This window comes from Cynara cardunculus (assembly GCF_001531365.2).
Source record: "Cynara cardunculus var. scolymus isolate 2C chromosome LG 9, CcrdV1, whole genome shotgun sequence".
Lineage (NCBI taxonomy): Eukaryota > Viridiplantae > Streptophyta > Magnoliopsida > Asterales > Asteraceae > Cynara > Cynara cardunculus.
Window position 1 is genome coordinate 14,076,497 of NC_037536.1, and position 14,800 is coordinate 14,091,296.

Sequence of the window (14,800 nt, forward strand, 5' to 3'; positions counted from 1 at the left end):
TTGTGTGACCGAAAGTATCACAGGCTATTGCTACTTCATCAGAGTAAAATAGAGATTAATTCAAAAAAATAGCCATAATATAGTTGATGCTTTCATGCCACTATTTAACAGCCACATCACACGAAACCCACTCCTAGGAACCAAATGTGCGAATACATTTTAGAATTGATTTAACAACTAAAACTAAGAGATTGTTTATTTATCTCTTAATAATTTCATTAAGCAAGAATCTTTAAATCGTAAAGAGATAATCTTGTTTTGCAAAAAAAAAAAATGACTCTTAATGATTTTAAAACCATCTGAATGATTTTGTATTCTAGGCCTCACTTAACCCTTCAACGCTCTAATTTCGTTGTAAATAATTACCAAACAATTATACTTGATTTTGCTCTATATCATGAGAGTCACTTAATCATTCTGATTACTTAATCATTCTGATCACTTAACCATCATATACCAAAGTACCAAACCATTCAATAGGTGCCAAAACAACCCCTAACAAAGAGGTTCAGGCCCATCTCCCGTAATTAATGTTTTCACGCCAATATGATGTGCAAGCATCATTAATCTGATTTACAACCGTCTCCAAAATGAGAAACGTCAGATCAATTAAGCCAAGGAAAAGGCCAGTGCAGACTTTCTGTTTCTAGTTCTATTCAACATGACTACCAACAAAAGGATCCTACCATTTCTTCAACAATAGAAACTAAAATCACTTTCTGTACATGTTCTCTTCTATGTCAAATCAAAAAAACGTACCTAAACCATCTATTGCCGTAAGTCAGTTTCCACGGGCCTTGTAAATGTCCTCACGAAGTAATTCCGCATCTCTGGCAAAATCCGTTGGAGAAGACTAGCATACCTGGAAGTTTTATTTCAATTTAGCCACATCAACCATGATATGTATAGATGCACAAGACCCACACCTTCCAAGTCCATTTTTAGTAAGCAAGGCTTAGTCGATTTCAGGCTCAGACCAGACCTGGCTTTGGAGTTGAAAAAAGGCCAATTATGCTTAATCAGGCCTTCCCAAAAAAAAATTAACATAATCCAGTGCACCAAGCTCCCCTTTTTTTCAAGTTGGATCTAGGTCTGGTTTTTTTTTAGGTTTTTTTATGCATCTCTAATATGAAGTAGAGATGCATAAAAAGCCCGAAGCTCGGCCTAAAAACGCTCAGATCTAGCAAGCCTAACAAGCCCAATCGGGCACAAAAACCCAAGTCTTTTTATGCTTACTGAAAATTGGCTTGAAAAGCTAAGGCTTGCGCATCTCTAAATCAGAAGTATCAAACTAAAAAAAGACACATTTTAACTACAATGAAATGAGATCATACCATGGTTTTACATCTAGTTTGTCAAGGTGCTCCAAAACAAACAAAATGCAGGCATCCTTTAACGTGACGGCATTGAAGGACTCCGATAGGTCATACATAAGTGCCACATTCTCGACCCTTATATTCTAAAACAAAGAAGGCAGCAAACCCAATTATGTGTCGATCAACATGCATAACAAACATCAAAAAGGGCATAAGATGGAATTAAAGAAAATGCAAATTACTTGTGCAATGGAGTATTCACAAAGACGCTTAAGCCCCTCGAGAAGATATTGATCAGCAGCTCGAAGAAGATCCTGGGCTATTCTTAAATTTACCTCTACCGATCCGGTGTAGATGTACCTGTAAGCAAAATATATCAAGAGATGATAGAGGGGGACGTTAAAGCTATCTTCGGGGAAACTAGCTGAAAAGCTAGATAATAATATAAAAGACTTAAAATGACATTATGAAAAATTAAATAAAAATATATTAGGGGCACAATTGGAAAAAAGCTCTCTAGATTATTGAAATGCTACTTAAAGTAGCATTTCAAAAAGATAGGCTTGTAGCTAACGAAATGGAGCTTTTTTAATAAAATCAAAAAAATAATACATTAGCTTGTGGTTGCTAAACATGACTTAAGCATGTGGTCTATCTTATTTGCATCTCCAACAAATTCTTTAAAATGGAGAAAATGAAGATTTTTGAAGTTCTTAACCTAGGTTCAGCTCCAACAAATCCTCCAAAACTTTGACAAAAAAGTAGTTGTAAGAAAATCTACAAATTGTAGAACCCTCCAAAAGTAAAAGCTAAAGAGAAACTTTTCTTATGGTTCCTACCAATGAAAGGTGAAAATATTACCATTTCATATAAAATTTATTTGAAGGCTTCTTGGAAACTAAACCTACTAAATATTTTGAATGTAAATTCTTATTTTAACTTTTTTATCATACTCAACTCGGTACGCTTCATCTAGGCACTCTTGACAATGGCAGGCGTCATACCAACAACGTTTAATTGGTTTTGAGGGTTGAACAAGCTCAACCATGTGGACAATAGGGAAGATGTCGATTTTGGAGAAATTATAATGAATCTGTAGGAGATGCACTTAAAACCCGAAAAAGACAAGGAGGGAGACACATACCTCATCATTAACTCAAATGTCTCCCATCTAATGTTCGGAATTTCAATATCCTTGGCATCTTTCTCCTAGTAATGCAGCATTCATTTAGAACGTCAAACACAAAAGATGAATAAAGAAAGCCACAATCATGATTGACAAAACAAACACAAGACAGGTTATAGTTTGCTGCAAGTTCATAGTGACTAACCCTGTAACCACCATCGAACATTGCCCGAAATGCATCAGAAGAAGCAAGCAGACAAATTCTGTGAGCATAGAACCGTTTGCCTGATACCAAAAATACAGAATGTCATCCCAACCTTTGATAAACAAAGGAGATATTTAGGTATATAACCTAAATGAGATTTTAATTAAAACCATGACCTTACGAGTATAAGAGGGAGATGTGAAAGCCGAGTAGGCGAGAAGTTCCAAGATCACACATGTAATCATATATGATTAAACACGTCCAAAAGGGACTCAGGCAACTTGGTGAACGCAAGGTAAGATCCATCGCTATATGCCGGTCAATGAAACATGTGTTCGGTCATATATGATTAAGAGTTTGGATCACATTTAATCATGTGTATAAAGCCGTTTTTCTTTTAATAGGACTAGAGGTCATGGATTTAATTAAAATTTCATTTAAGGTTATATTCCTAAATGACCTGATAAAAAGTCACAAGAAATCAGATTTTGTTAAGGAAAAAGCTTTTCACCTTCAATGAGGAAAGTTACATCAGAAAGTGTAGGGTTGTTCACATACTGTTCTCCCAAATATACCTGCACAAAGAGTTGCTTGAATGCTTATCTTCTAATATCTAGAGCTAAACTCATCAAAACATCAGATTGATTGTTCCTAAATTAATATAATCAGGCAGATATTATGCAAGACACTAGGAGAATTGTTATTCTATTTTTAACTTTTTAGTGTTTTATTTTTTAGTATATAACCTACTTCTATATGGTCTTAGACATAGATATGTAGAATCATTGGTAAAACATTTTTTGTTCAATACCATTAACTCATTAAATAATAGTAGAAAACTTACATGTATATATATATATATATATATATATATAATACATGATTTACAGATTTGCGGCCATAAGTCATGCCTTAAAAAATATCGTGACTTGGCCATGGCTCCCAAGGCTTGACCTCACCACCACACCTCAAGCCATTAGAACCAATTATCAGCTATTGTTAATATCATGCTTCAAATAAAAATACTCAGTCAAGTACTAGAAGTGATTTAAATAACCAACTGTACCATATTTTGTTTTGGTCAACAACAAAATACATATTTCCATCATCACATAATTGAAAGAAAGTTATTAAATTTATTAAAAGCAGAAAAAGAAGAAAAAAACTAACCTGAGATATTGGAGATGACGGTCCTGCATCCATAGGAGAAAGTGTGCTAGCTTTTTCAGCCAACTTACACAAAGCCACACAACTAGCTTTTTGATGCTTTGGTTTAGCTGATTGTAGAAGCTCCAAAAGTAAATCAAGTCCTGAAAAATTTTCATCAAATATATCAAAACAGAAAATGTGAAAAATCAGGTTCCTGTATAAATAAAATGTGTTATTTGCCAGACATCTTAGCAAAGAACAAGTTTAGTTTAATAAGCCTAAACACTTTACCATTGCCATCAACAAAAATAGATTTCTGGTCATCAGGTGAAGCAAGATGCGCAAGAGCCAAGGCAACTCGTCTTTGAATAGTTATCTCAGACTTATGCATTAAGTACAACAAATGGCTTAATACCTGAGAGGAGAAATATCATGTGTTTATTAAGTGATACCAGAATTTTAATGATATACTACAAAGGCTACATTAAAGATATCAGAACTAACATCAAAAAACATCCCAGGTCAACCGTTAGATCCTAGAGCGGGCCATTTCTTTTCAAATGGCAGGCTCAAGTAATAGCTTATAAAGTTACATTCAACATGGTATGGACAAAGAGATCATTTTTCATTTAAAACCACAAAGCATTTTTAGCCAAACATGTACTCCCTCTGTCCCAGAATAAATGTCCACGATAAAAAAGGCAGACAATTCTAAAAATGTGTAATTATTAAACTTTTTAATCAACTAAATGATAATTTTACCCATAATAACATGGGGGTAATGGATTTCTCCTTCTCATAATTAAGGGTAAAATGGGAAAGTAGGCACTTACTTCTGGAAGTAGACACTCATTTTGCAACAAACTAATATAGAAATATGGACACTTATTTTGGGACAGATGGAGTAAATAACTTGGTAGGCAACACCAAATACTTCTCTCCAAGATTTCATTTACCTCACCAGTCTCCCATATTATGTTCAATTGAGAAGAGTTAGGGATCATAAACATCTTTGAACAAGAATAGAAAAATAATCACATATTAATGGGGATGTTAGATTTCTAGGAACTTTGAGAGCAGTATGTAAAGACCATCTATATGAAATATATCAGAAGGAGAATCTCATTTAAGGTTTGAAGTAATGAATACGGAATTACCCTTCCATGAATTTTCTCCTCCAATCTTTTCAACGTCTTTGCTACACACTCCCGAGTTGGCTGCACAATTACCGACAGCTCATAAACTCAACCAATCAAGTGTTCTTCATCTCAAAAGCAACAATGACTCTTGAATTACAGAAAGGATTGTTTGCAAATAGGCAGCAGTGATAAGAATCAAATCATCAATTACCTGAACAACAAATTCACCATCCAGCAGCTTCTGAACACCACCAACCCTTATAAGATCAGCAATATTATCCTATGAAAGATTTCCAGCAAGTTGAAAGATATTGCCTGCAGATATAATATGAATTCAACTGTTCTTGCAAGTTCAAAGTTACCTCATTATCTGCAAGACCATACAAAGCAAATGCAGCATTGTGTTGAAGAGTGCCATTTCTAGAATCAAGAAGTTTCAATAATGGAACAATGCCACCACCATAGGCAATACCGGCTTGGTTGTGAGTGTCCTGGTAGATGAAAAGAAAAACAAGCCTCAAAACTCAAACATGGGTGCTCAATAATTTAGTTATATATACATGTATATATAACTAATATGAAACACATTTACACAACCAGCCAGTACTATTAGAAGACATGTGGAGAGAGACGTTACATGGCAGTGAAACACATAAGCAATCCAGCCTAAATTGTTAAAACACCAATGAGTTTGTTACTTCTACTTCATTTTGACAGAAAATATGATGTGTGTTTTCTGGAAAAGCTCCAGATGCTAAGTTGGTCGTGTGACAATGAAGAATCTTAACACTATCCATTTCTGTTTTAAACTTAGTATTGTTCTTAGTTTAGAATCAACTCTGATGGTTTTAGTTTTGGGCCAAAAGGTTATGTTATAAATTCATTTTAACAATTAACTAACGTGGTTACCATCGGAAAACCCCAATAATAAATATTTGTTTATTGTTTTGAATCAAGTAAAAGAACAGATCTTGAACCGAAAATTCTATAGCATAAAAGACATCATGTAAATAATATAACTAAATACATGATTACCTGTGCCAACCTCCCAAGTGCAAAGGCTGACATTTCCCTTAGTTGAGCATCTGGAGACTGCAACATTTCGATTAGTGGACCAACAGCACCTCTTTGAGCTATGTGCACCTGCAAAAGTATTGTCTTGATTTTTATCTACTGAAGATAAAGAAAAGTGACCAATCAATAAAACCATTTTTTTAATTTTTGGCTATAGGATTACTACACATACTAATCTGTGGATAAATGACTAGCAGTTTGACCAACCTTGCATTCTGTATCAGCAGTAGCAAATTGTCCAAGAAGTAAGGCAGCTTCTCTTTGGGTCTCCGAACAGGTTGAACTGTCGACAAAAGATCAAATTTAGAGGAGACCGAAGGAGTGAACTGAGGTTGCACAGGAGCAACTGCAAGTTAGCACAAGCAAAAACTTTCCCTCATGCCTTTGTTATGCTGAATGAATACATATCTGAATCCTTTTCTTTTGCAATAAAAAATAGTGATTTCACATATGTGAATTGCAATTTAGCTCAATTTATAGAGCATTTTAACTTCAGTGAAATTGTGCAATGCTCTATACCATATAAAGACACCTTTGCTGTTCATATTAAAGGTACATGGTATAATAGAAATACTTGTCCATACACCATAGATATACAAACATGCACACATTTATATAATAATATAATGTTGCCACATATCTAGTTAAGTCATGCAGACATAGATCAGAACAATTTTATTGCACTTGTTTAGAAGTAGCAACAGTTTGCAATCTTACTCAACCCCTTAACATTTTAGAGCTGATCGCAACATTTTGTCTTTTCATAAGCTGCATCTGTTTGCCCTATTTCAACATTTTAAACCGCAAAACTAAAAAGTATATAGAACCCTGGTTATGACTTATGACTGGATGACAAGTGACATTTGTTTATGCAAATGGATCAATAAATACTTCCAAATATAGCTACCAACACCTAGTCATAGTCAGTGGAGGAAAACTTTGGTACCTAAGCAATTCAATTACAGGTTGCAATGCTCCAGCAAGAAGAACTTCCTTCTTTATGTCTCGGGATGAGTGGACAAGATTGCCGATCACACCAACCTAAAAGACCAATTCAAAAATCATTGTAAGCTACAAGCAAGGTTCATACTCAAATATCTAGTTGGAATTAAAAAATGGTATAGTAACTAACTGCTTCATAGTGTATGGCAGCATCTTCTGACCGAAGCATTAGAACAAGCTTGGGCAGAGCATTACAGTCCACTATCTGCAGATATTTTAGGGATTTTGTTAAAACATTTTAGTTCTTAGTCCCAAAAACAAGTTCCACTAACCCACATAAGCATCCACCTGGGTTTTGTTTTGATCATTTTTGAAAGCTAGTGTACGCAAGGCCCCAGCTGCAGCTCTCTGCACTTTCACATCAGTGGACTCTAATAATTCAACAAGAGGAGGAATGCCACCTTCAACCCTAAACATGAAAATGTGGTGAGAGGGAGGTACTAAAATACCTACATTGCAACTGGAAAGCATGCAAGGAAACTAACCTAACACATGTCTTGATGCTGCTATTTTCATGAGCAAGGTTGGTGATTGCATCCGCTGCTTTCCTTATGGCACCGTTGACTGTTCGAACATTCTGGTCATCCCTGCGCCTCTTAAGCAGAGCAACCAGATGAGGAAGCGCTCCAGCATCAACTATGAATTGTTGATGCTCAGGCTGTTAAACAACGGAAATCATAAATGCAATTCTCCAGTGAAGTGTATACCAAGTACAATATACATATACATATATATATATATATAGCAATTTGGATGTGAATGATTGTGGATTTCAAATCTGTTCAACATCCAAAAGTACCACATTACAGAAACTTGTAAAAAAACAAAAAATATATAGCCATCTTCAGGAATCTAGTGTTTCCTTAAGCTTTCCTTGCAAAAACTCACTATGCATATCCAACAAAAGCTTTGACCTGACTTCTGTTACCAAGGGACAGAATCAACGCCTATGGGGGTTTTTTTCAACAATATAGCAGAATTATAATTGAAAAAAAGCAAATAAATGGACAATTTGCAACTAAAACAAAAAAGGAACGATTACAACCTGCTGATACCTGTCGTTTTATTGCAGCATACAACCCAGATGTTCATAGAAGTCATGGTAAGTTACAAAGTACTGAATTCATAAGGAAACTTGACTGGAAAAAGAATGCAGCAGAAAATATAACCTAGCCTACATAATACAAATTAGATAGCAGAAAAGAAAGGGGAAATTGAAGTAATTCTCTGGCTGCTTGCTATAGGTTGAGGATTGCAAAGGTTGATCCATTAAGTGGTTGGCAAAAGCCTGTATACCTCATTGGTGCAAATGGACCTTAGTCACATTTACCCACTCACCACATCAATGAGGTGTACATAGAAGGGTTTTGCCCACTCACCAAGTTATTCCATCATGAGTCATGACCACCCATCATGTGTGCAAATTTACCCACTCACCATATCAATTGAACATGCATCACCAAATATCAAAGTTAACATCATTGGACATCCACATTAGTACAAAACAGTGAGCAGTGCCATGAATAGGGTGTATCAAGGCCTGTCGACCAAAGATAAGTGTCCAAGAAGGGACAAGATGTAGGCAGGATCTGATGGTGTCAGTCTCATCATAGTATAGAGAGCCCAAAAAGTGATGTTATATAGGACCTTGCACCAAAACTTGATGCTTGAGTGTAGCTGGATCATCCACATGTGCATATTGATGAAGAATATGTCAAAAACCTCTCACAACATAATATGTATGCAAATGAACATCTTAAATGCTCAATTAGGTGCATAATGTCTAAGGATGCCCGCAATATTATTCAAGCATAGTTGATGGATTAAAAGCTTTAATGATACCTTGTGGCCACCTACTATTTCGATCAAAGATTATTGAGCAGGAGTACATCCACTAACAGTTCATGTTTCAGGGAGGGAACTTAGAAATTCATAGCAAGCACATATCACATTAACAGCAATGATTTTATCAAAGAAGTCTTTCAGGTACTACTTTATTTCAATTCACAAGTTTATAACTTCAATTCAGATACTACTTTATTTCAATTCACAAGTTTATAACTTATTTGACAGTCCAATTGAAACGCATCTATGCATTAAAAGACATGTCCCAAAGAAGGAAGAGTCGCATCACTACCTTTATTGCAAGAAGTCCAAGGGTAAACGCACTTCCTTTCTCCACTTCATGCTCATACGGCCTTAGACCAGCAACAGCCTCTTTCACCAACTGTGGCTCTTGAAGATGTTGCACCAGGACTGGAACAGCACCAGACTCAACAATCAAGTTGACGATATCCTCTATATACACATAGTAATCAAACGAAAAAATTCAGCCAGTAATATACAACACCAGAACTCACATAACATCAACTTAGCCACCACAATAACACAAAGCAGCAGCAGCAGCTACTCACCCGGAAAAAACAAATTAATCCAGAAAAAAACGAAATTAAACGTGATATGCACAAATTAAACAAAATTATATGGAGTATGTAGATACATCATACGAAGTCACGGAGTAACAATAAGATATAAACACAAAATTAATAAAACAAGCAACGAATATATTAAGATTTCGCCAGCACACTGTTCAACTTAGCCGCCGCAATAACACAACGTCAGCATATACTCACCGATAAGTCGAATTAATGGAAAACCACGAAATTATCAGGAGGTAAGAATAAAATCTAAAAGCAAATTTTGAGAAACTATGAGGTAAGTATATTAAAATTTCGCCAGCACGATAACATAAACCATCGGAACTCGGAAGCTACAGCCTAAAACAAAAGCTTGCATAAATTTGAGTATATATATACACACACATACGCGCAGTGAGTCGATCAAAAGACGATATACACAAACCAAACCAAATCAGATTTCGCAGCGTAAAATTGAAAAATTAAACACAATCAAAAGAAATCCATACCGTTCTTGGCGAGCTCTGATAGGATGTTAATAGAGCGTTTAGCTAGGGCACGATCTGCTTCAACCGATGAGTAAGTTAGCTCAAGGACTTCAACCTGAGCACGAATTTCAGATAGTAGATCCTGTTGAGAAACATCTTCAGAAAAACATATATGTCGATCTTCGATCAATACATCCTGCAGCTTCCTCTTCAGGCTTCTTCTCACGGAGTTGGTAGGTTGTTCATGGCGTCTCCGATCCTCCATGAGAGAGAGAGAGAGAGAGAGAGAGAGTAGATGGATCGTGGAAGACAGAAATTTGGGAAAGAGAAGTTACGTTCGAGTGTGGGAAAGTGAAAATGAAAGGGGGGAAGAAAACAACTTTTGGGGGGTTAAAATAAAGGGATGAGTTTATAGAGATTGAATACCCGCCTTTTAAGTTCAATAAATGTGTTTTTCGCCTTTTTTTTGAGATTTTGGTGCTAACGTGCGCTCCCGCGTTAAATTTTCTAAGCAAACAGATGCTAATTTGCACACATAGCTTTCTTGCTTGAAATATGGGTGAAAATCCGGGTCAAATAGATCCGCGTGCCCGCTGCGGTTAAGGTTTACAGACTTTGGGCTGTTGCTGATTATTAAACTTGTTTTGGGCTGCTTTTTTTTTTACCAATCAAAGTATTTAAAACATCGCCATTATTTTCTTTTATTTTAAAAAAGTGTAAAACCGCAACTTGCGATAGCCAAATCCGAAACTGTACCTTGTGGTGCCGCATGCTAAATCCAAAACCGTAGCTTGCAGTGCCGCAGACCAAATCCAAAACCACAACTTTCGGATTCCTCTTTCTTTTGAAGTATATAATATTATACACGGCAAATAGAACAAATAAACTCACACACCCTCATCACATTTGATGAGGTTTTACCCCTGACCTCCTGGAAGGCCAAAGACTCACATATCGCTAAGCCAAAGGCCCTTTGGTGATTTGCTCTCTTTTGTAGATATGGTTTTATAAATTTGTATGTTTTCTTAGTCATTATAAGGATTTCTTAAGTCTATACATGCAAGTTTATAAACACATAGCTGCAAAAAAGACGAAACCGCAAGCTGGAGTTTTTGGCCTTCGGCATTGCGGTTTTGGATTTGTCTTGCGGAACCTCAAGTTGCAGTTTGGACTTGTGGCACCGGAAAAGTAGTTGTTGGAGAGAAGGCATCGGTCAGTTATATTTTTTTTTCCCACATAACATGTCAGGAAAAAGTCTGACACCACAAGCAAACGGTTGTTTGAGGCGTCAGCCTTGTAGGTCAACAAACAAAATCGGAAGAAAAAAAAAACAGTGGTTAATTTTTAAAAAAGATAACCGAAGATGGCTATTTAGGTTAATTACTCCTTTTTTCTTATTTTCTTTGGGAACGCCAAATATATATTATTGGCTCGGGACCAGCTTAAAATCAGGACTGGGACCACGAAAATTTACATACAAGTTGAGCAAATTTGAACAACAATAGTTAAAGCAGCCAATTCTCATACATGTTCATTTATAACACATTGCCCATATACAAGTTGCTCAAACTTACATGCCCTAGTTTTAATTTCCTAGTTCGATTTATCAATGCAATATTTTAATGTAATACCTGACTGGTTAATTGTTTAGTCTAAAATAGACATGACAACGACGCGGGGATGGAGCGGGTTTTGTAATCTCCGGCCCTAGTCCCGGTTTTTAGTAACAGCCCCCGACCCCGGTCCCCGACGGGTACGGAGATTAACATCCCATCTCCGGTTTATTTTCTGGTCAAACCCCGATCCTCGTCCCCAGTCAATACCTAATTTTAGAAAATAAATAATATATTGGGTACGGGGTCGGTGGTACAATACCCGGGTCGGTTTGAGTCTATCGGAGATCCTCGGCCCTGGCCCCGGGACCCGTTTTAACAGGGAATCTTCATCCTTGTTCGGATCGGGTGAGCCGGGGTTTCCACTGGGTCGGCACAAATCATCGTCTTTAATGTAAAGCCATCAACTTATTTAGCGATAAGCAAAAACTAATAGCAAAACTTAATGTAAAACCATCAACTAATAGCGATAAGCAAAATCTAATGCAAGGGCGAGCTAATCATGATTCATTTAATAATGTCTTTTAAAAGTATATATTTTGTAAAACGTGAATTTTAAAGAGAGTATTTTATTTTTTGGTATTTACTTTTTATTTTTATTTTTAAATTACAATCAATTTTATATATTTTTATATTATGTTAATTATTTTGTGATATTATCAACAAAGAATCTTGGATCACTCCTTTTTTTTAATTAAAAAATGCACCGTCGGATGATTAAGGGGTTGTTTGCCAGTTGCTATATAGTTTGGTGCAGGATGATTAAATGGTTATGATGATTAAGAGGCTCTCATGATACAGTGCAAAATGTAATATAATTGTTCGGTAATTGTTTACGATGAAATTATGACGCTGAATGATTAAGGGAGACCAAATATACGAAATCATTCAGATGAATTTATAACTATTAAGAGGCAGACTTTTTTTTACCAGACAAGATTCACCTCTTAACGATTCATAGGCTGTCTCTTAATGGAATTATTAAGAGGTTCTCTTTTCGATCATAACCACCCTTTGACCATATTAATTTTTATTACTTTATATATAAAGAAAATAAATGGAGAGAAACTTAAACAAAGAACTGAATGTAATTCATATAAACCGTTAGATTGAGATGTATAATTGAACAGATGTTAACCACCTTTAAATATAAAAATAAGAGTACCTCTCATATTTTTACTCGAAAATCGGAAAAATATAACTAGAACTGGAGCGAAGCAAATTACACCCAAAAACACTTATTTATTCTCTTTATTTTAAACCCGTATTGATATATTTTTTCATCGTTTTTTAAAATGTTACAAACCTGTAAAGACTCAATCGACAATCATGACCATTCAACAGGGGAGAACCGATGAACTATGAAGGCATATGTAGCATCCTGTTCACTGCTCAACCGATTTTCGCAAAGAGTTCTTTTATAATGGGTGTAAATGTGAAACTTTGGAAGATGCTTCTGGATCTCTAAAACAGAATACAATAGATATCATATAAATTGAAGAAGTCTATTGAAATCAACCCAAAAAGTATATTGAAATCAACTGAAAAATCGAAAAAATTCTATCGAAATCGACCAATTTTTTTTAAAAATCCTCCAAACAACAAAACTCAGGTAAAAAAACACTTTGGGCAACTTTACGGGCTTTTGATCCATCTTAAAGATGCATCTGTTCGACAAAAATATTGGATGCCCTTTCTATTTATTTCACGTTATATTTCATGATTCACATTGTTTCACATTATTTGTTGTTATATTTTTTAACATTTGTTTGTGCTATAATTAAAAATAGCCTTCAATCTTTTCAATGGTGGATACCAATGCCTAGGGCAGACCTATTAAGCATCAAGTGGTCTTGTATACCTACTCAACTTATTTTCGTAAGTTTTTTTGTATGAAAGGTGCATCTGTTAAACTTTAAATTGTGCTTCATAAAGGATATGCAAAATAGAAGAAAATACAAGAAACGTCAAGCTAAAAACCTAAAAAAGTCTCTCGTTATCAACTGAAAACCCAACCACGAGGATGGTGTCTGATTGGTTTGAGTCTAAGCTCCAAAAGTCAAAAGTGTGTCTAAAGGTCTCAGGTTCAAATTCAAGGAGAAATAAGAATCTCCTTATGGCCATGGAGGTTCAATTGCGGTGACTCCATGCTACCCGCAAAGCAGGTGGTCACCCTGAAATTAATCGGTTCGCATAACGGGTTGGATTTCTTTCCGAAAAATATGATCCACAAATACCAACAAAAGAGTGTTGGCATGGGGAATGGTGATGATGATGCTTGAGTTAATTAAAGAAGATGGATGGTGATATACGAGGAAACTTGGGGGGTGTGTTAAATACGATGAACCACACAACAATGCAAAAATCTCGAAAACCAACTCCTTGACCAAATAGCAAAATTATATTACTACATTTTCAAATTCTAAAACCAAACCATAACACTAACGCTGGTGTTCGGTTGGTTTAAACTTGAGCTTCAAAGGTTAAAAATGTCTGGAGCTTCCATGTTCAAATCTAAGAAGAAATAAAAATCATCTTGTGAGTGACTTCGGGCTACACGCGAAGCGGATGGTAGCCCTGGGGTTAGTCGGCTCGCATAGCGGGTTGGATATCCAGGTTAACAAACAAAATCTAAAACCAAAAAATAATAATAATAATAATCCAGATAAAAGATTGATTACCAATAACTCCAACTGATTCTATGTGGAACCTACCTTCAATGACACAAATGTCAATGCCGTTTTTTGGTTCACTCAGCCGCGGGGGGGGGGAGGGCTCGGGACCGAACAGGGAACTGTGTTGTATTTGGATAAAATCACTCTGCACTCTTTATGAACTGGGTTGTATGGTAATATCAATATAAACAAATTAACAAGTTAAATTTGTAGAGGTTGTATAACGAAGTGGTTTAGGACGGAAACTGTAGTTTGTTTTAGGGAAACGCGTGATAAGTTAAACGAAATGAGATATCTTGGCATAGATAGTATTCGAATGTGATATATTGATACATGATATTCGATAAAGATGGTTGTTGTAAGTCTCGTTAAACGTTTGTGTGGAAAATTAAGCCGAGGTTGGTGATAGATTGAGAAAATGAGAATACGAATAGGAACAAAAAAAATCATGAATATCATGATTTTTGTTTGTAAATGGTTCGAAGAGATACACTCCTTACATTCCAGTGTTGTTTTTGTTTGTTTTACGTGACTTTTTTCCATCCAAGATGAAAATTTAATATACTGATTAACATATATTTGTTTCATAATGTGTT

At 35.7% G+C, this 14,800-nt stretch overlaps 1 protein-coding gene across 1 annotated transcript; it reads right to left on the reverse strand.

Moving 5' to 3' along the window:
- Positions 1-477: 477 nt before the first annotated feature.
- Positions 478-10,247, reverse strand: LOC112518289 (ARM REPEAT PROTEIN INTERACTING WITH ABF2-like). The gene is made up of 19 exons (XM_025125933.1): positions 9,938-10,247; positions 9,149-9,309; positions 7,497-7,669; positions 7,300-7,420; positions 7,142-7,216; positions 6,956-7,050; positions 6,217-6,292; positions 5,971-6,078; positions 5,298-5,426; positions 5,147-5,215; positions 4,954-5,013; positions 4,088-4,211; positions 3,818-3,957; positions 3,159-3,222; positions 2,648-2,727; positions 2,461-2,525; positions 1,559-1,676; positions 1,335-1,459; positions 478-862 (listed from the first exon to the last, which is right to left on the reverse strand). The coding sequence occupies exons 1-19, from the start codon at positions 10,179-10,181 to the stop codon at positions 769-771; spliced, it is 2,121 nt and encodes a 706-aa protein (XP_024981701.1). The 5' UTR covers positions 10,182-10,247; the 3' UTR covers positions 478-768.
- Between the last annotated feature and the right edge of the window lie 4,553 nt (positions 10,248-14,800).

Coding starts and splice junctions, on each gene's coding strand:
- LOC112518289 (XM_025125933.1), bottom strand. CDS start 10,181: ATGGAGGATCGGAGACGCCATGAACAACCTACCAACTCCGTGAGAAGA. Junction 2,728..3,158: donor TGTAACTTTCCTCATTGAAG/GTGAAAAGCTTT, acceptor TTTTGGTATCAG/GCAAACGGTTCTATGCTCAC. Junction 863..1,334: donor AAACTAGATGTAAAACCATG/GTATGATCTCAT, acceptor TAAAACTTCCAG/GTATGCTAGTCTTCTCCAAC.